The 21,079-nt window shown below is 42.1% G+C and overlaps 1 protein-coding gene across 4 annotated transcripts in view; it reads right to left on the bottom strand.

Moving 5' to 3' along the window:
* The window catches only part of LOC117361545 (ecto-NOX disulfide-thiol exchanger 2-like), a 323,082-nt gene extending 302,489 nt beyond the window's left edge, over positions 1–20,593 (bottom strand). For 3 of the 4 annotated variants that reach the window (XM_033947012.1, XM_033947013.1, XM_033947011.1), the window contains exon 1: positions 20,263–20,593. In XM_033947012.1, the coding sequence (XP_033802903.1) occupies positions 20,263–20,410 (148 nt within the window). In that variant the 5' untranslated portion in view covers positions 20,411–20,593. The remainder of the gene's footprint in view (positions 1–20,262) is intronic. The other variant, XM_033947014.1, reaches the window with a different exon arrangement.
* Positions 20,594–21,079: the final 486 nt, after the last annotated feature.

Here is a 21,079-nt window from a genome sequence, read left to right as displayed (position 1 = left end):
GGAGCAGTAGTTCTGTCGCTATTGTTATTCACAGTTCAGTTATCTCCTTTATGTGGACAAAACATAAAAAGTTCAACTTATCTTTAGCTGTTTTGGTAAAGTACATCGGACACTTCCATCCCAATAGTGTCTTAGAATTTAAAGAATATTCTTCTGGCCATTATCCAACAACCAACACGGCCTGCGTTTTGTGGGGTTTAATCTTCCCCACTGCGTCAGGGTATTTTTTACAGCAGCCCAAATTCAGTTTAATGTTCGGCAACACGAACTGCTGCCCTGAGGAGACTCAAAATGGTGCCAACACTTTTAAATAGTGCTTGTAGGTGACTCTGCCCAATGGAACAATTATTGGGCTTTCATTCACAGCGGAGCACTATTGGTGGTTCCACCACCGTGGCATTGTCCAAGAAGCCTCTGACCGCCTTGCCATGCAGGGAACTGCAGATTTGTTACTACAATTTATTACATTACACTCATATTCCTGTTTAAGCTTATAGTTACTAAGTAGATAATGTATACTTAATGTGACCATTTATTTTATTCCTCAAAACGGGACATCTACTAATTTCTAGGTAATAGTATGTGTATTCAAGAAATCACATATTTCTTCATAGATTTATTTATTAATGAAAAGAACAGGAATGAACATGTGAAAATAAATAATTTATGTGGTCATATATTTTTCTGAAGAACAAGAACTTCCAGGTATCCGCAGCAGAAACCCCTCTGCGCAAATCCTCCATCATGTCCCCCAACCGTAACACCACCTGCTCCTCTTACCTTCCCCCATTAGTTCATGGCAAAAGCTTCCCCAACCCGTCCCTGTGCTCTCACCGCCGGTGTGTTGTGACTTTCAGCTGTTGATGGGTGTTACTGAGTGGACGAGCGTGGCTGCGTTGCCCTGAAGCAGGTTCATGATCTGCGGGATGCAGCTGTGTCTTGGACCCCGCCAGTTCTTCCCTCTCGCACATGGGCTTCCGTCTAACTCTGAGCCCAGCAAGAAGCAGGCAACACCAGGCCAGCTACCATCGCTGTCTCTGTCAGGGGAGCAGAGGTCCCTCTGCGCAGCCTGGTCTCCCTCACCTCGGCAAAGTCCGGGACCGTGGATCTCGCTCTGACTGCCAAACAGCAGCAGACTGAGCCGATGGCGCCACCTTCAGTGTGCTCCCATAGCCATATTGCCGCCCCCTGCCCCCCAATGCAGCCAATCGTGAGTTCTGCAAAGGAATGGTGTCAGAGGCGTAGGCACTGGCCAATTGCAGAGCCGCCTGTAGGTGAGGGAGGAGGAAAACCTTGGTTACCATCTTTGTACGGGGTAAATTGTTGTTTGGTTGGGGGGGCGCAGGCAACAGAAGTTGCCTTGCGGCTGTCATCTCGCAATGTCATGTGAGATGACAGCTGTGCACTCACCTAAATTAGCTGGGCGCTCCGCCCGGCTAAAAGACGTTAGGGAGAACACTGCAGTGGGTTGCTCTCTTTCTGAATATGGGACATTTTGGCATCCCGAAGCTGTGCTTGGGGACAATGGGACAGGCTATCTAAAAATAGGATGGTCCCGTTCAAAACGGGATGTATGGTCACATTATGTATACTGCAGGTTTTTAGGTAAAGGAGGGGAGAGGGGTTTTCAGGGAAATAACAAACAAACAAACAACCCCTAAGTTGCTAGCAGAAGGAATGTGGCTGAAACAGATCAATTTGTACTAGCTTGAAAAAAGGTCTGCTAGCTGAAAAACAGGGTTCATAGTCATTCGCGCGCGAGACTTCAGCGCGCTGACATTGCAGCGCCGACAATTCTGCACAAGACACTAGCGCACCACCTAAAAAGTGACTTTTAAAGAGCTCCGACATGGGGTGTGAGTGGGGAACTCCCCCAGTTTACTTCATACTCTTCACGCTGCCATTGGGGTGGGGGTTGGAACCCTCCATTATAGAGTAAACTTAACTTTTTCCTGATTTTTTAGGAAAAAGTTAAATTTTCTCTGTAATGTAGGGGGTTGTACCCCCCACATCACCCCAACAGCAGCGCAGTCTGAAGTGGGGGGGGGGTTTCCCCCATACACACCCAAAGCTCTTTAAAAATCACTTTTTAGGCAGCGCGCTAGTGTCTTGCGCCAAATTGTCGGCGCGCTGAAGTCTCGCGCGCTTTTGTCCCGTCACCGAAAAACAGAGAGGCCAGGGAAAGGGGAAGCTTTTGTAAAGCTATACTATTCACATGAAAAGCATGCTGGCTGAGAGCAAATAAGATGTATGGCCATGCACTGTCCATGCTGGCATTGGGCCAACAGGGTATAAAATAATATTTACATAATCCACATGGCATTTTTGGATGCTAACCGAATCTGTACCTTCTGTCATGATGGAATAAAAAGCATATTCCTTCCAACATACCTGGTGTGATTATTTGGGTCAGTCATATTAGGGGGGGATGAGGTTTTCAGACCCCACTACAGTTTCACAGGAGCCATCATGTCTGTCACACCCTAACTGTTCCTATGACAACTTCTCATTGAAAACTTTGTCTTTACACATGTCTTCCTTTTCCTAAAGTCAGAATGACATGAAAAACCTCATTCTGAAAGCTGACATTCTTGTTTGAGACAGTGAGCAGGCTTATTGAAAGACTATCAAAAGACCACATACAACCTTAGATATTTTCAGTTAGCTCGTTTAAAGACCTCAGTGGTGCAAACTGTGTGTAGATTTCATTCACAGATTCACTAGCACCAGAATCTTCATCGGTCTATGGTTTGCTGAGGACGATATAGCACTCATGGAACCTATATAACTAAGGGGAAATATCTTGATAAAGCCCCCTGGGCGAAACATAGCCTATCTTATCTGCCGTCTATTTCTATGTTTCTATGTTGGATAAAGATCCCCTGCTATACTTCATAAAAGAGATGAGTATCTAATATAATATAGAGTCAATGGAAATTGAATTAAATTTAAAAGTATGAAAAATTAAAAAATAGACCAATGAAGATTCTGGTGCTAGTGAATCTGTAAATGAAATCTACACACAGTTTGCACCGCTGAGGTCTTTAAATGGGCTAACTGAAAATATCTAAGGTTGTGTGTGGTCTTTTGATATCTGATAGGAAAACCTTAGAAAATATATTCTATTATATGCCTTATCTATCTGTGCAGTTATTGAAAGACTGACAGAATAACACACCTATTTACAAGAAAAGAAGATTATCAAGGTAAGAACCTAATCTTTCTTTCTAGTGCAATAGGTGTGTCATTCTGGACAGATTGGACATGCTACTACTACTATTAGTTATTTCTACAGTGCTACCAGATGCATGCAGTGCTGCACAAAGTCACAGAGAAGAAAACAGTTCCTGCTTGAAAGAGCTTACAATCTAAACAGCCAAGACAGACAAACAGGATGTCATGGATACTATTAAGGGGAACAGTTAATCAGCTGGCTGGGTTGGAGGGCAGAAAAGTAGGGTTATGGATTGAAGGCTATATCAAAAAGGTGGATTTTCAGTCTGCTTTTAAACAAGGGAAGGGAAGGAGCTTGACGAACGAACTCGGGTAATTTATTCCAGGCTTAGGGAGCATCTAGATGAAAAGAACAAAGTCTGGAATTGGCAGTGGAGAAGGGTAAAGCAAATAGCAGCTTCAGTGTTCTCCCTAGCGCCTTTTAGCCTGGTGCTTTGCCTGGCTAATTTAGGTGAGCGCCCGGCTGTCATCTGGAAGGTGCCACTGCTCAACATTTTTTAAAAACCCTCTCACCGGCTTGGGGATTCAATTCGCTATAAGCTAAGGTGGGAAATAGGGCAGCGAGTCGAAGGGGAGGGAGGGAAGCTTACAACTTGCTTGCTTCAGGCCTTCCTCACTGCCGAGTCCTGCCTACTTTGTTTCCACAAAGGCAGAACCCGGCAGTGAGGAAGGCCCAAAGCAAGCAAGTTGTAAGCTTCTCTCCCTCCCTTTCTTTGATTCGCTGCCCTATCTTCCGCCTTAGCCTGTAGCGAATTGAACCCATGGTCTGGGGGCGTGTGGCTGCATGCCTGCTCCCCATAGGTGTGGTTCACTCTGCACGGGGAAAGGGCCAGGTTAGTAGCAGCAGATGCTGCTGCCGCCGCTTCTTCCTCCTCCCCAGCCACTTCTAAGCGAGTTTTGGGCTGGTTCTGTGCACGGCCCCCACCTCTGGGGTGGTGGTGCTCTCTCTTCTCTCTGCCGCTGGTACCTTCCTGCTGGCGGCGGCATGCCCATGCAACCTACTCCTTTGGACCCCCTGAGTTGGTTTGCATGGCTGAGGTCACAAAAGGTAATGGCAGGAATCCTGGCTGGGCGATATGGCACACCGTGGGGCACAGTGGCTGAGGGAGGGCATCTGACTCTTTTTTTCTGCCCTGTCAGAAGTAAATCTGCAAATCTCCCCCCCCCATATAAGTTAGCTAGGTTTTGCCTCTGATCTGTTGAGCGAACTGATAGAGAAACGGTAAGGGCAGACTTTAAAGCTGGCACATAGAACTGCAGTACCACTATGGACAAACCCAACTCAAACTAAAAAAAAAATAAATAACAAAAAAAGGTCCTTTAGGAAAGGCTGCAGGGTTATTGTTTTTTTCATTACCGTTTCTGTTTTTGTATTTCATCAAAAGGAGTTTTGATTTTCCAAAAGCCATCGCATAGGTTTTATGTATTTTCCATCATCACTTACCCCCCTGTCCATTAAGATATTTTAATGTGCACTGCGTTGACCTTGTAAATAGAATACTATGATGCCATTATGCCTACTGTTAAATTAATATTTTTGCTGTAGTTAATGTTTATTGCCTTATGTCTGCTTTGGGTGTTTTTTTTTCTAAAAACACAGTGCATAAATCCAAATAAATAAGCCAGTAACAAGATCTGGCCTCTAATGTGTTTATCAAGTTTTATTCACTGCATCTTCTAAGTCCTGTAGGTACATTAATTTATTAGACTGTTGTACATGGTGTTTTTGCCGCTTCCCCTCATTATATTTTGTTTATGATGTTGGCTTCTCTTGTACTTTTCCTTGAATTGGTTGGTAATGAGGTGAAGTAGCCCTATATTGCAGGCTAGAAACTACCAAGCCTGCCATGTCACCAGAAAAAAAATCATGCATTCCAATCCAATCCAATTCTTAGTCTTGTATACCGGATCATCCCGACCATGGAGCTCGATCCGGTTCATTACATTACATTAGTGATTTCTATTCCGCTTGTGCCTCGCGGTTCTAAGCGGATTGCAATTAGAAGAGATCTGGACATTACCGAGAGAATTACATAAACAATGATTCAAGTAAGTTACATGTTATAGTAGAATATTACAAATTTAAAGATATCAGGAATTTATCTGAGAGAGTTACATAGCAAGATTCAGGTAATTACAGGATACAGTGGGGAATAACATTAAATTCGGGTAACAGAAGAGAGTTACCTATCATTGAGGTTATTAAAGGATACAGTGGGGAATTTTTCTGATATAATTACATAGCAAGAATCAGGTAATTAAAGGATACAGTGGGAAATAACAATATATTCGGGTAACTGAAGAGAGTTACCTAACATTGAAGGTAATTACAGGATACAGAGGGGAATAACAGTATATTCGGGTAAAAGAGGAAATTTATCTAACATTGAAGGAGTAGAGGTATTGGATACAGATGGTAGATGCTTATGTAGGGATCTGAATCATTTTGGTAGGTGTGGTTCGAGGAGTTGATTAAAGTGTTATTCATGGGGGGGAGATCATGTGTGATTGGGGGGAGATTAGTAAGTAAGGACGTGTTTTTTGAATAGGAATGTTTTGATTTCTTTTCGAAACACTTTGACGTCTGTTGTTTTGATCATCAGATTGGTGATGGTGGGGTCAATTTTCGCTGCCTGTGTCGATAGAAGGCTGTCGTAAAGTTTCTTACATCGGGTACCGTTGTGAGGGGGGAAGGTGAATAGGTTCTGAGTTCTCCTTGGTCTGGTTGATCGGTAGCGGTAAAGGCGGTTGTTTAGGTAAATGGGGGCAGTTCCATGGGTTATTTTGAATATTAGGCAGTAGAGTTTGAATTGAGTTCTTGCTTTTATCGGCAGCCAGTGAGAGTCTACATAGGCGGGGGTGATGTGGTCAAATTTGCTAAGGGAGTAGATGAGTCTGATGGCTGTGTTCTGGACGGTCTGTAGTTGTTTTATCATGTTGTTTGGGCATGGCAGGTAGAGGCTGTTGCAGTAGTCTAAGGAGCTAAGTATGAGGGATTGTACAATGATCTTGTAGTGTTCTTTGGTAAAGAATTTTCTTATTTTTCTTAGGTTTTGCATTGTGAAGAATGCTTTTTGTATGATTTTGTGTATTTGGGTTTGCATTGTACAGCATCTGTCTAATTGAATTCCCAGAATTTTGAGAGTGCTCTGTATTGGATATTTGGTTGTTTACTTCTAGTTCTGTTATGGATGGTTTTTGTTCCTTCTCTAGTAGTAGGAATTTGGTTTTCTCCGTATTTAGTTTCAGTTTATGGTTCATCATCCATTTTTCTACGGTTTCCAGTATTGATTTCAGTCGTTCGTTGGAGACGGGGTCTTGGATGTTGAAGGGTAGGAGGATGGTTATGTCGTCCGCGTAGCTGAAAGATGTTATATTTAGGGCGTCTAGGGTTGTGCCTAAGGAAGCTATGAAGAGGTTGAATAATATGGGTGATAGAGGGGAACCTTGTGGAACTCCGCAGGGATTTGTCCAAGGGTCGGATAAATAATCCTTTGACTTAACTTTGTATGATCTTGTTTTAAGGAATCCTTGGAACCAGCTGTGAACTTTACCTGATATTCCTATGGTATCTAATATCTGTAATAGTATGGTATGGTCTACTAAGTCGAAAGCTGCTGAGAGATCGAGTTGGATGATTAGTAATTTGTTTCCTTTGCTGAGGTGCTGTCGGGCTATGTCTAGTAAAGATACCAGTAGTGTTTCAGTGCTGTGGTTAGCTCTGAATCCAGATTGATTTGGATGCAGAATGTGGTGGTCTTCTAGGTAGTTGGAGAGATATTGTGCTACTAGGCCCTCTATGAGTTTGACGTATAGAGGGATAGAGACGATTGGTCTATAATTTATTGGGCCTTTAGGGTCTTTTAGTATGGGAGTGATTATGATTTTGCCCAGTTCCGGAGGGACCTGGCCTTCCCTGAGGGTGGTTTGCAGCCATAGCGTGAGACAAGCTTTGAATTTAGTGGACACTGTAGCTAGTAGATAGGAAGGACAGTTGTTCAAATCACAAGAAGATTTGCTGTATTTTTTGTACAGTTGTTCAAGGTCTGGCCATTGTGTTATTGGGAAGTTGGTCCAGATCCTATCTGCTGGTATGGCTTCGTCTATTGTTGGTTTTATTAGCATCTCTTCTATGATGTTTTTAGAGTTGTTGAATGTGGTTCTGATTGTGATGATTTTAAGTTTGAAGTGGTCCGCTAGTTGAGAAGCTGTTGGAGTTTGTGTTCCTTGGGTGGCGAGGAAGGGTTTGGTATCAGTGAGTTTTTTTAGAATGCTGAAAAGTTTTTTGGTGTCCGGTTTTTCAGTGCCAATGATTTTGGAGTGGTAGTCTTTTCGTTTTTCCTTCAGTTTGATTTTGTATTGTTTGATTTGGGATCTCCATTCTGTTTTATTGTGGTCTTGTTTCTGTTTTTTCCAAATCCTTTCTAATTGTCTGCATTGCCTTTTTAGGTGTAGGAGTTCGGCGTCGAACCATTTGTCTGATGGCCTGCATATTTTGTTTATAGTGGTGCTAGTTTGTTCAAAGTGGATTCGCTTGAGTAACGCCAAGTGTTTATGAATTCCTTGGGGTTGTTTAAATCTATTGCTGGGTCTACTGTGTCCCAGAATGTGGTAGGTTCGATTTTCTGTCTGGACTTGAAGCTTGTTTTGCTTGGGGTAGGTTTGAGTTTATTATGTTCCCAGTTGATAGTGAAGGTGTACTTGTAGTGGTCAGACCATAAGGTGGGATGCCATGAGCCGTTGGTGATGTGGATGTTTTGTGTATTGAGGTTGGGAGCTGTGTAAGCGGCGATATCAAGTTGATGGCCCTTTTCATGCGTGGGTTCGGGGTTGAGTATCTGATAGGATAGGGTATTGAAGAATGAAAGAATATCCGCTACTTGTTTGGAAGTCTGGTCTTCTAAGTGGAGATTGATGTCTCCTAGGATCAGGTTATGTGTGGAAGAGAGGGAGTTTTGGAAGATAAATTCTTCGAGATCTTGTTTAGTTGTGTTCCATTTTCCTGGTGTGACATAGCAGAGGAGGCAGTTCAGAGTTCCTGTGAGAGAGTTGTCCGAGAGTTGGCATGCTAGAAGGTCTAAATGAGGGGTGGAGTACTTGGTTAGGACTTTAATGTTGAGGTTGTTTTTTTACAATGATTGCTAGACCTCCACCTCTTCTGTTGTCTCTGCATACTAGCTCTAGTTTGTACCCGTTCACACACAGTTATTGAAAGGACAGGAAAGCAAATAATTGGACAAGAAAGTCATTAATTGCAATCCCTTATTTATCATTTAAAGCTTTCTGAAAGATTATCAGTGAAGGGAAAAGTCTAATTTCTGTAGGAAGATCATTCCAGATTTTTACAAAAGAAAAAGACAAAAAATGATAGATCCACGAAGGCAGGACCCAAAGCAAGCAAGAGCAGCAAGGTGTTTACGCTTCCCTCTCTCCCTTTGCCTCCCTCGCTGCCCTATCTTCCACCTTAGCCTGTAGCGAGTTTTGAATGCTGCACTGCTGACGGGTGTGAGACAGGGAAGGGGGGGAGGGGGGAAAGAAATGCTGCTGCACCCAATTGAGGGGAGAGAGGGAAGGAGGGAGAAGGAAGACCAGGGAAGGGAGAGGAGAGGAGAGGAAAGAGAGATGCCAAGACCATGGGAGGGAGGGGAAGGAAAGGAAATACCAGACCATGGAGGGGGGAGGAAGAGATGTCAGGGCATGGGGGGGGGGAGGAGATGGATGCCAGACCAGGGGAAAGGCAGGAAGGAGGGAGGGAAAGAAAGGAAGGAGAGGAGATGCCAAATAATGGAGGGGAGGAGGAGATGGAAGGAGAGGAGAAAGATGCCAGGGCATTGGGGGAGGGAAGGGGATAGAGATTCCAGACCATGGGGTTGAGTGGGAAGAAAGGAAGGAAAAGAGAAGAGAGAGATGATGGAGCATAGGGGAGGGGGGGTGAAGCTGAAATGAATCATGTACAAAGGAGAGAAAGGGCACAGGATATACAGTTTATTGAAGAGACATAGAAAGAGGGAAGATGCCATATGAAAGAGAGAGGGTGGACAGTGGATGGAAGGGGTAGAGAGAGAGAAGGCAGAGGCTGGGTGGAAGGGGCAAAGAGAGAGGGCAGATGTTGCATGGAAGGGAGAGAGGACAAACACTGAATAGAAAGAAGAGAAGATGATTAAAGCAGAAACAATAAAGGTAGAAAGAATTTTTTTTGTTGCTTTACATATAATCAAGTAGTATTGTAATTGTATTGATAAAAGTTTATAAATAGGAAATGGAAATAAGGCAGTTTTTTCTGGACTAAACCCCTTTGCTCAGGTCAGGACAGGATACCATAACAGCAGTATACCATACTGTTTTGAAGAAACATTTGGCCTCTGAAAGCTAATTGAAAAATGGATTAGTGCAATAAAATGGTATTTTCTTATTTCTCGTTATTTGTTTTATTTATATTTGTTAATTTGTAAAGTGGTGGGGCATTCAGAAAAATTAAAAGGGGACAGATTCAGAACCAATGCTAGGAAGTTCTTCTTCACCTAAAGGGTGGTGGACACCTGGAATGCGCTTCCAGAGGGTGTGAGAGTACGTATTGGGGTTCAAGAAGGAAATAGATAATTTCCTGAAGGAAAAGGGGATAAAAGGGTACAGATAGAGGATCACTATACAGGTCCTGGACCTGATGGGCCCCACGTGAGCGGACTGCTGGGCATGATGGACCTCTGGTCTGACCCAGCAGAGGCACTGCTTATGTTCTTATGTATCACCTTTTTCAAATTTACATCTACTGTCTTTATTTTTTGCACAGTATTAGGGGACATGTGTCACTGTTTCTGTGGTGTTACACTGTATGCAGAATCTGGTTTCTTGGCAGTTCAGTTTTTTTGTCTACATATTTCTATTTTTAGTTTGTGATTATTCCATATTGGGCGAGTATGTATGAAAAGGACATGGTTTTCTGTTAGCATCGACTGAACAGGACCAATTGATTGTAAAGGATCTGGCTTGTTTAGTTTTACAATGTGTTTGTTGGTGTTCTAGTGCTCACTGCAGTGTTTAAGATGCTGCCTTTTCCTAGGTGCATCCTTGTTGTGTGACTCAAAGATTATTACTAAAAATAACTTTTTAATATTGAGGAGGGGGTTGTTAAAAAGTGATCAAAACTGGCTGTCATATATACTAGGTACGCCACTAGATTTAATGATCCTATTCGGTTCATAGACAAAATCGCGCGAGACAACGGCGCGCCGACAACTGAGCACAGACAACTGAGCGCAAGGTTGACGGCGTGCCGAAGAAAAGCACTATTTTAAAGGGTTCCGACAGGGGGTGTTGGTGGGGAACCCCCCTATTTTACTTAACAGACATCGCGCTGGCGTTGTGAGGGGCTTGGGGGGTTGTAACCCCCCTCATTATACTTGAAACCAAACTTTTTGCCTGTTTTTTAGGGAAAAAGTTCAGTTTTAAGTATAATGTGGGGGGTTACAACCCCCCAAACCCCCCACAACGGCAGTGCAATGTCTGTTAAGTAAAGTGGGGGGGTTCACCCCCCACACCCCATCAGAGCCCTTTAAAATAGTGCTTTTCTTCGGCGCGCTGTCAACCTTGCGCTCAGTTGTCGGCGCACCGTTGTCTCGCGCAATTTAGTCCCGTCACCATCCTATTCTAACCACCAAATTTCCGTATCCCGCCCCACCCGGCTACTTTTTCATGCCACCCGGCTGGAAAAAATTTCTGGGGAGAACACTGATCTGATCTGAGGAACAGAGTTCTCTGGGAGGTGTATAAGGAGAGAGAAGTGAGGAGAGATATTGAGGGGCAGTAGAATGAACACACTTGTAAGTCAACAATAAGATCTTGAACTGTATACAATGGCAGAGAGGGAGCCTGTGAAGTGACTTAAGGAGGGATCCTGAAATTCTTTGAGACCTGACACTACCAGATCTGCTCACAAACTCAAACTATGTTTCCCCTCGTTAAAAGGCGTCATGTATGCAGGTAAATTAGGGAAATCCCTTTTCTTCAAGTTCACTGAGATTTGGAATAACCTCCCTGCCCCGCTGCTGAACCTAGGCTCATTCCAATTATTCCAAAAGCATCTGAAAACCTGGCTTTTCTCCAAAACGTAAAGCTATCTATTTAAAATTTAAAGCTAGCTATTATCTTCATAACCTCTAATTTCTTATTATGTTTCAAGTTTATTTAAATCTGATAAATCGCTTATTACATACTAAGCGAGTAACATTAAAATATAAGATAGATCTAGATTCATTATACAACTTTAAAAGGGGTTAAAAACAAATTGGCAGAACAGACTCAGATACATAAGGGAAAGGAAGAGAAGATAGTTACAATATTGATATTTTTCATAATTGGGAAGAAAAGAAAAACCAAATAAGGGAAAAACATATTGAATGGGATTAAGATTGTTAGAAATAAATTATTTAAACATTAAATGCATCTCTAAATAGAAAAGTTTTTAAATTATTTTTGAATCCGCTGAGATCTTTAACTTCTCTTATATATAAAGGCAAGGCGTTCCAGGTTAAAGGGGCCATTACAAAATATATATCGTGACGTCTGGTTCCAATAATTTTCAAAGAAGGAACCATTAGCAGTCCCTGAGATGTAGATCAGAGTGAACGTGTCGTGTTGTAAGGGTTGAGTAACCGATCTATAAAATTGAGGTTCGTTGGTGGATAGCGTTTTAAATACTGAAAGCAAAATTTTATAGGTTATTCGTTGGTTAATGGGAAGCCAATGTGAGTCAATCAGAAAGGGAGTTACATGATCAAATTTTTTTCCATTATGAATGATTTTAACTGCAGTATTTTGGATTATTTGTAAACGTTTCTTTTCCTTTTGAGTAATGTTTAACAATAGCGAGTTACAATAATCAAGCTTAGCGATGACAAGTGAGTGTATTAAAATGTTTAAGGATTTGGGTTCTAGAAACTTAGACATAGAACGAATCATACGCAAACGATAGAAACATTTGACAACATTACTGATGTGATCATGGTAAGAAAGTTTATCATCGATAATAACCCCCAAGTATCTTCAATGATGATACTAGGTTTATAGGTATGTTGTCAATTAAAAATGGAGCCGATAGTTTTAACCCCTGTTTAGTTGGGAAGAGTAGTGCTTTCGTCTTAGTTATGTTTAGAGCTAGTCTGTTGTGTATAAGCCAATTTTTGATTTTTTCAAGTTTCTGGTTGATTAAATGTATTTCATTAGTGTTTTCAGGGTTGAAGGGATGAATTAATTGAATGTCGTCTGCATAAGCATAGGTGGTAAAGCCTATAGACTGACCTAGACTTAGTAAAGGAGCAAGAAAGATATTAAAAAGTAAAGGAGACAAAATAGAACCCTGAGGAATGCCATAATCGTGTGAGAAAGAATTGGAGATTAAATTATTAAAGTGAACCGTAGATGACCGATTAGATAGAAAGGAAGTAAACCACTGTAAAGTTAGATCATAGATGCCTATGGTTTTTAATCTATCTAGGAGTAGAGAATGATCAATAGTTTCAAATGCAGCTGAGAGGTCGAGAGAAAAGAGAATGACGGAGTTATGATGATCTAAATGGTAATTAATATGGGCCGAAACAGGAAAAGTATTTTTTTAGGATTAAAGGTGAAATAATCTCCGATGAAGAGCCTTTTAGGTTTACTTTTTGAATGATGTGTTCGATATCTGACAAGGAAGGGAGGTTAAAGGTAGAACATTTGGCAAAAGGAAGTTGATAATTGTTTAAAGTGTCTGCAGGATCGGTAGTTGAGATAGACTCAAAAATTGTTCGTATGTTTTTGAGATAGACTCAAAAATTGTTCGTATGAGTTAGCCAAGTCTTGAGCTGTTAAATCCATTTTGTTAACTTCCTTTTGTTGGTTGGGAGTGATGGATTTTAAAATGGAGTAGAGTATAGAGGGGTTTTTAGCTTTAATAATTTTGTTGGAATAATAGGATCTTTTGGCGTCATTGATTTTTGATTTGTAAAAAAGTGATTTTTCTTTAAAAAATTTCAAATTTTCAACTGATTTGTTTTTGCGCCATTTCCTCTCAAGGGACCTAAGTTGTCTTTTAATTAGAGAGAGGGATTTTGGGTTTTTCGAGTGGAAATGGTTTTATTAATAAACGGTGCTTCTCTATCCAGCAATAGTTGGATAGCTGAATTCCATGTCATAAGTTGATCTTCTAGAGAATCAGCTTCGGATATTAAAGAGTTTGCGTTAAGGAAAGAAGAGATGGAAGATGACTCTAATTTTGTGTAGTCCTGATAAGTAATCGTTTTAGGGGAAGGAATAAATGTTTGTTTATTGTTAGAAAGTAATCTAAAAGTGATAAGATGATGATCTGACCAGGGAACTGATATGTTATGAAGATTAGAGTACATAGAGCAATCAGAATTTGGGATTAAAATCATATCCAAAGTATGTCCAGCCGAATATGTCGCATCTAGGATTAAAGGTTGTAGATTCAGGGCGTTGATGTAAGTTGTGAATTCACTTGTTATAGGGTTTATAAATTCATCAAAATGTATGTTGAAATCTCCTAAGATTAAAGGATGTTCTGATGAGGAACAGAAATCGAAGATCAAATTTTGAAGAAGAGATAGACAATTCTGAGTTATAGGAGGAGGGATGTAAAGTAGTAAGATGTCTATTTTTGGATTGATAGTAAGTTTGATTTGAAGAAATTCAATTGCTACCTTTCCAGTGGAATGGTCAACAGATTTGATAATGTTATTGAAATAAATGATGGCTAGTCCGCCTCCTTTTTGTTTATGACGATGGTTGAATACAAAAGAGTAATTTGGAGGACAGCAGTAGGAAAGATAGGCTTCTTCGCCTTCTGTCAACCAAGATTCTGTTAAGCATAGAATGTGAAAACCTTGTGAAATAATCATTTCTTTAATTAAATGATATTTTCCTTTAATGGATCTTACATTAATGAGTCCTAATTTTAAATGTATTTGTTTTTGAGTATTGGTGACAGAAGAAACTAATGAGGATGTAATTGGAAGGGTGTTATTAGAATTGGTGAGAGGAAAAGTTTGTGGAACGATTGGTGTATTCATCGATTGACGCAGAGTGTTGAATTTATTCTTTGGGGGACGAAAACCCCAATGTGTTGATATATTTAAAGGTAGGTTTGAAGAGGGAGATGGTTGGCAGGAGACTTGTAGGGTCATAATTAGTAAATGTAAAAAAACCAATAAAAATAGGTAGTTTAAATAAAAACTCCAGAGAGCAAATTGCTTGATGCTTAAGTGTTTTGTGATAGAAGTAATGAAAGTAAAAGCGCCCTCAGGTTGCGCACAAAGGAGTGCACTAAGGAGCAGTACCTGCTCCTTTTGCGCGCGCCTTTACGGCATGCGCCACAAATAGCCAAGTTTTATGGAGCATGGGCAGACCTGGAAGGTGGGAGGAGTCCAGCGGGCCGCCGCTTTGCTGCGGCGATTCAAGGAGAGAGGAACTCTAAAAAGGTACAACAGTTAAAACAAAGATAAGCAGGCAAATAAAATAACCAAGTAAAATATAAATTAATCTAAAAAGGTGACTTCAGTGCGTTAGTGCAGTCCAAGGTGAGGAGATCAGGGCACCAAGGGAAGAGGTGTAGAGAGAAAAGAGGTCCTAAGACAGAACCCTGGTACACCAACTGCTAGCGGGATAACAGCAGAAAAGGACCCACCAAACACATACACTAAAGGTGCGTTGGGAAATGTAGGAGCAAACCAGGAGAGGACAGATTCACGGAATCCAAACAAGGACAGCATATCAAAGAGTAAGCTGTTTTTAACAGTATCAAAGGCAGCAGACCAAAACAGTTCCTTGAATCTAGAGTGGGACAGATGAGCCTGCCTGTAATACTGTGGCTCCAAAGACAGTATCTCTTTGTGCTGCAACATCCATTCTGTAGCACTTAGTGAAGTATGAAGAGTGGACTAGGAAGCTGCCCTACAAATTCTCAGGTGGAATCGCCCAGGTTTCCATCCATGAAGAAGCAACGCTTCTCATCGAATGGGCCCTCAATGAGATTGGTGGCTACTTTCCACAGGAAATGTAAGTAGAATAAATGGCTATGTGTATCCATCTAGAGATTGTCACCTTAGACGCCACTCTGCTCCATCTTGCTCGACCGAACAACACGAATAAATGATCTAAGACGCGATATTTGTTAGTAACCTCAAGATACCATAGAATCACTCTGTAAACATCCAAGTTGTAGGATTTTGTCCTTTATCTTCGATCCTGTGGACTAGAATATAGGTAGACAGCCTTCCTGGTTTAGGTGACAACCAGAGACTACCTTCAGCAAAAAGGACAGAACCGTGCGTATGGACGTAATGAATAGTTCTCTGCAGGAAAGCACCTGCAACTCTGACACTCTTTGTGTGGACATGACAGCAACTAAGAAAGCTGTCTTAACAGAGAGGTCCAATATCGACGTCCCCTGTAAAGATTCTTATGGATCCTTAGTCAATGCTCAGGTTCCAGGACAGAAAGGGCTGTCATACTGGCAGGTGTAACCGAAGTGCACCTTTCAAAAACCAGGCTATAGCTGTATGAGAAGCCAGGGATATACCTTGTTTGCACAAGCCCTGAAACAAAAGAGGCTTGCTACTTGATCCTTGAGGGAGCTTACAACCAGTCCTTTTTTGAGCCTACCTTGGAGAAAAGCTAGGACACTAAAATCAGGGCCCTCAAGGAATCTATCTTATCTTGTTTACCACACTACAGCTGAAACGTTTCCCAGACTGTCAATGGCTTTTTGGCTCTAAGGAGAATAATAATAACTACCTCCGAGTGTCCTCTGCGTGCTAATGCCTCGCACTCAAGAGCCATGCCATAAGACAAAAGCAATCTGGATCTTCTAGAACTGGTCCCTGAGCCAGAAGTTCTGGGTGTAGTGGCAACTTAACTCTAGTCTCTCTGGAAGTGGACTTAATCCATGTACTAAGGCCAATGTGGCCAATCTGTGGCTACTAAGACTACGCTCCCTGGATGTACTGCTATCCTGCGGATCACTCAACCTATCATGGGCCTTGAAGGAAACACATACAACAGTTCACTTTCCAGCCACAGCTGAACTAAGGCATCCAAACCTATGCTTCAGGGCTCACATCTTTGGCTTAAGCAGCGCACCCCTTTCTTGTTGGCCATCTTCTAACCACACTGGCGCTGTGGTGTAAACAAAATAAACAAACAAAAAAGACTTTTCTTCTCTCTGGCAACTAAAATTCCATGAGCAGACTTTCTTGCGCTAATCCATTGTGTCTCCATGCAGCTTAAGCAAAACTGGGCAGTTTAAATAGGCCTGCTACATGAGATTCACAAAGTCAGGGGTGAACTCCTGCTGAGGTACTAGCTCTGGAATCCCCATGGAAGAGTTCAGTTTCCTTTTCTTGGGTTCTATGGCGTCTGCACCTCCACGTTTCACCAAACTGCTATCCTGGGGTTCTGGAGGTACTTTACTCCCTTACAGGCACAATCCTCTGCAGCTCCCCAGCCCTAGAGACATCCAGGGGCTATGGCCAAGGTTCCCCCCCCCTGCCATGTGTCCCAAGGCGCATGGGAATCCTCAGCCAGCTATCCAGAGCAATCTGGCATGATATAAGCGTATTAAGGTCTGAGGAGTCCATTGATAGCATTCTTAAGTCAAAACGAAGTGTTTTGAGGCACCTTGAGGCTTTAAAAACAAAATTTGGGAAATCCATGGTAGCTACTGCAGCAGTATTTTAGCACCAAAAACGGCTGAAATGGTAACACTAAAGTACAAAGACATCTAAAAAGGTTGTTTTAGAGAAGGGTATCCCTCTGGGTACCCTCAGAAACCTTTAAAATTTCATTTTTAAAGACCCCCCCTCCCCAATTTTGTCTATAGCCTGTATTAGCAGGTACTCACTGTGCTGCAATGGTGCCTCAGCCTGCTTCAACTTGCAAGTGAAGTAATACTGCCTCTAGAAAGGAATGTCGAGCTCCAAAATGAAGAGATCTTTAGCTGTCAGTAGACCGAAGCCCCACTGACCCATGTGGGAAGGGGGGGAACGGAATGCAGCCGCCACTCTGAAAGCCCAATTGGACCACTATGGGGCCAAAACAGCTTGTGCTCAAGCTCCTGTAATCAGAGGGCAAGCTAGCTTCTAGGGAACTGACCCTGAGCTCCTTAACATTTAAGCTGGTTGAACAGATACCCAAGGGATTAGCCTGACAGCTGCAGACACCTTTGCTTCTTCTCCCAGGCAGAGTTGCCCCAGTAACACTGGGGCCTCTTGAACACCAAAACCTCCAAAATTCAAACTAAAAACCTGAAAATAAAGTTTTAAATTGAGCAGGTCAGAAAGACACTTTCTAGCTTGCATGCAAAGGGAAAAATTGAAGGGGTTGAAACTGCTTGAAGGTTCAGAACGTCAGATTGAATACCCATCTGTCCAAGATGACACACCTATTGCAATAGAAGTGGCAATTTTTTAAGACTGTTGCCAGCAAGATATCCCTGTGCCTTGTCTCCAGCATCCAGGATGTTTTCATTTATTTTTGAACAGGAACCCCCAAAGGTTTTCCTGTTTGAAAGTTGCTGCAGAATGGACGGGTTTATTTTGGACATTTTGGCCCAAATTCTCTAAATGTCCTAATGTCACCTAATTTAATTGTTTTAATTGGTGTTAATAAGCGCAGTAACTGATCACATCATTTAAAACAAATTAAAAAGTCATTTAAAAAAATGTAGGTGCCTACAAAAAAGTTTCAAGTTTAATAAAATTTGATAAAATCGCTTATCTAGGTTTACTAAGCGAATAACAATCCAATAATGGTACAGTTAAACACAAGATAGACATGTACTAATAACGAAGGACATAATGAACTGGTACAAAAGGTCAATAAAGGGAGAAATACAATATTTATGAGGAAAGAAACAAATAAGGTAAATACAACGGGAATGAGGGAAGAAGAGAGAAAAAAAAGTCAGTTAAAAAAGGAGCAGTTATAGGTATCCTTAAAAAGAAAACATTTAAGTTTAATTTTAAAATGATCCACGTTCTTATCTTCCCTTAGATGTAATGGGAGGGCATTCCAGGTCTGAGGGGCAAATACCGAAAAAAATATCTTGTCGATGTGTACCTATAATCTTTAATGATGTCAGTAAATGTTGGTCCATTGAGCGCAGTGTGTGTGCTGGGGTGTAAGGAATTAGAAAATTATGTATAAATTGGGGATCTTTATTTAGATACTTGAGTTTTGAATGTTAATAATATGATCTTGAAGGAAATTTGGAAGTCAATGTGCTTTTTTGTAAAAGGGGAGTTATGTGATTGTACTTTTTTGTATTTAAGTTTAATGGCTGTATTTTGAACAATTTGAAGACTTTTCTTTATGGGTAATGCCAGTGAATAAAGTATTGCAGTAGTCATATTTCAATATGATTAATGAATGTATTAAAATATTTAATGATTTAGGTTCCAAAAATTTAGCTACAGATTTAGCTAATCATATGTAGACAATAAAAACATAATTTTACTACTCCATTGATACGTTTGTGGATGCCGTAATCACTTCTACAGAGGTGTCTACGGTCAAAGTAAAAACATAGAAACATAGAAAATGACGGCAGAAAAGGGCCACGGCCCATCTAGTCTGCCCACACTAATGACCCACCCCCTAACTACGCCCATGAAGTGATCCCAGATGCCAATCCCATCTTTTTTTAAAGTCTGGCATGCTGCTGGCCTCAATTACCTGTTGCGGAAGATTATTCCAGCGATTAACTACCAGAAATGATCTTAGATTCCATCAGGCACCTCTGTAGACGCAATTCTCATCAAACATAGGTTCTAGTGATGTAGGCCTGCAAAACCAGGGCCTACATTACTGGCGCCTATGTTAGACATAAGCCATGGGCCTACTTGTGATTAATACATGGCTGGTGACATTTTTGGAGGTGCCAGTCAATATAAGCGCTGTTACTAGAATCTGGCACTTTGTGCTCAAACTTTGATCAATTTTATATACATACTAAGGATTAAAATTGATTTTTACAATGAAGATATCCATATAAAATTGTAAAGGAAGTGTATTTGTGGGCATGGTATGCATAGAGTTTTTATTGCAATACATTCAGAAGGTGGATGACCTTTCTTTAACATTAGGGGGCATATTTCTGTATCAAATTGGTCTTCCAAAGGAAAATTTAAGTGCAGCAGAAGCAGGGGAGAGTGTGATGCAGTGCTACAGCCTCAGCACCCCGAGGTTGAGGGTTCAAACTCACGCTGCTCCTTGTGACCCTGGGCAAGACAGGAGAGAGTGGGACCCTGGGCATGTCACTTTATTCCCCCCCCCTTGCCCCATTTTAGTCCATTCAGTGGCATAGTAAGAGGGGGGATAGTGGCTGGGTGCTATCTTGGTGGGGACACCAGCACCTCACTGCCCCCCCCCCCCATGCCATGCTCGCGTCTTTCCTTCTCAGCCCCCATATCTATTTAAATTCTTCACCAGTGCGACCAACTACTTCTAGGTATTGCTCGCACTAGTCTGGCTCCCTCTGAAATCACTTCTGGGTCATGGGGCCAGGAAGTGACATCAGAGGGAAAGCCAGCATGCTTGCGCTGGTGAAGATTTTAAGAGGTATGGGGGTGGAAAGCGAGGGCACGAGTATAGTGCAGAAGGAGCGGGGAGAGAAGGGCACAGGGTGGGAGGTGCCACTGTTCCCGCTGCCTCCTACCCTTGTGTGCCACTGGGTACATTAGACAGATGGCGAGCCCACCAAGACAGAAAGGGAAAAATGCTCAAATACCTGAATAAATTCATGTATACCGTTCTGAGCTCCTTTGGGAGAACGGTATAGAAAAATAAATAAATAAAATCCAGGTAGGGGAACAAAAACTGAACAAAGTGAATTGACAACTCTGATAATCATTCCTCTGCCACATAAGGTTGGCGCCTCACTGTGGCAAGATTCAGGTACAATAAAGCAAAGCATAATGACAGCAACAATAACAAAACAATGCTGATCATAATATTGCTGCACGGGGCAGGTCTCACCTCCAATATTTCTGCCAAGCCGCTGCCGGCTATACATCGCACAGCTCCTCGAAGTCCCAAATCCTCCGCCTCTTCCACATTCTTGTAATCCCCGGTATGACCTCGGCTGGATTCGCTCTCCCATACGTAAAGGCTGCCAGGAGTGCATGGAATTTTACTTCACTAGAAAATAGGTTTTTCCGTAAATTAAACCTACACCTCCCAGCACGGAAGTACGTAGAAGTAAACTCGCACGTACCGCTGGAGGCGGTCCAACACATTTGCGCAGGCGTACGCTAACGACTGGCGGCGCTAAACGTCTCGGGTTCTACCTTGTGACGTTAATTCGAAGGGGCGGGCTGCGAATAGATTAAGCTCCGCACAAAGGAGGAGTTTAAGAGCAATACGTTTAGAAGAAGGGCGGGGTTGGGGAAGGTTTTTAGTCCACCCACCCCCAGTAGCTCTGGCAACTCATATCCAGGAACAGTAAACAGGCTTTTTCTGTGGTGGGTATTGGTGGAGGCAAGACAGAATTAGGCAAAAAAAAAATAATTGGGGGGTCTCTCTCCCCATTGTAATGTAACCTTTGGTTAAAATCGGGTGTAGAAAGAAAGCAATTCTGGGGTGGGCCCAGGAATGAAATGAGCCAACCCATGAATTTCTTCTCCCATTGACTCGTCCGCCCGCCCACCAAAGTTAAAAATTAATACTTTGGATGGCGGGGATCTCCATTCTCTGCCATTTTCACTGGAATCCCTGGGCCATGTGAACACGGATGCCAGCTGACTCTGGCACCCTTCCAGTGTTTTAGCCAGACAGCCAATTTTGGGCGAACCTG

The sequence above is a fragment of the Geotrypetes seraphini genome, chromosome 5 (genome assembly GCF_902459505.1).
Source record: "Geotrypetes seraphini chromosome 5, aGeoSer1.1, whole genome shotgun sequence".
Classification (NCBI taxonomy): Eukaryota; Metazoa; Chordata; class Amphibia; order Gymnophiona; family Dermophiidae; genus Geotrypetes; species Geotrypetes seraphini.
This window is presented reverse-complemented; position numbering and strand designations above follow the sequence as displayed.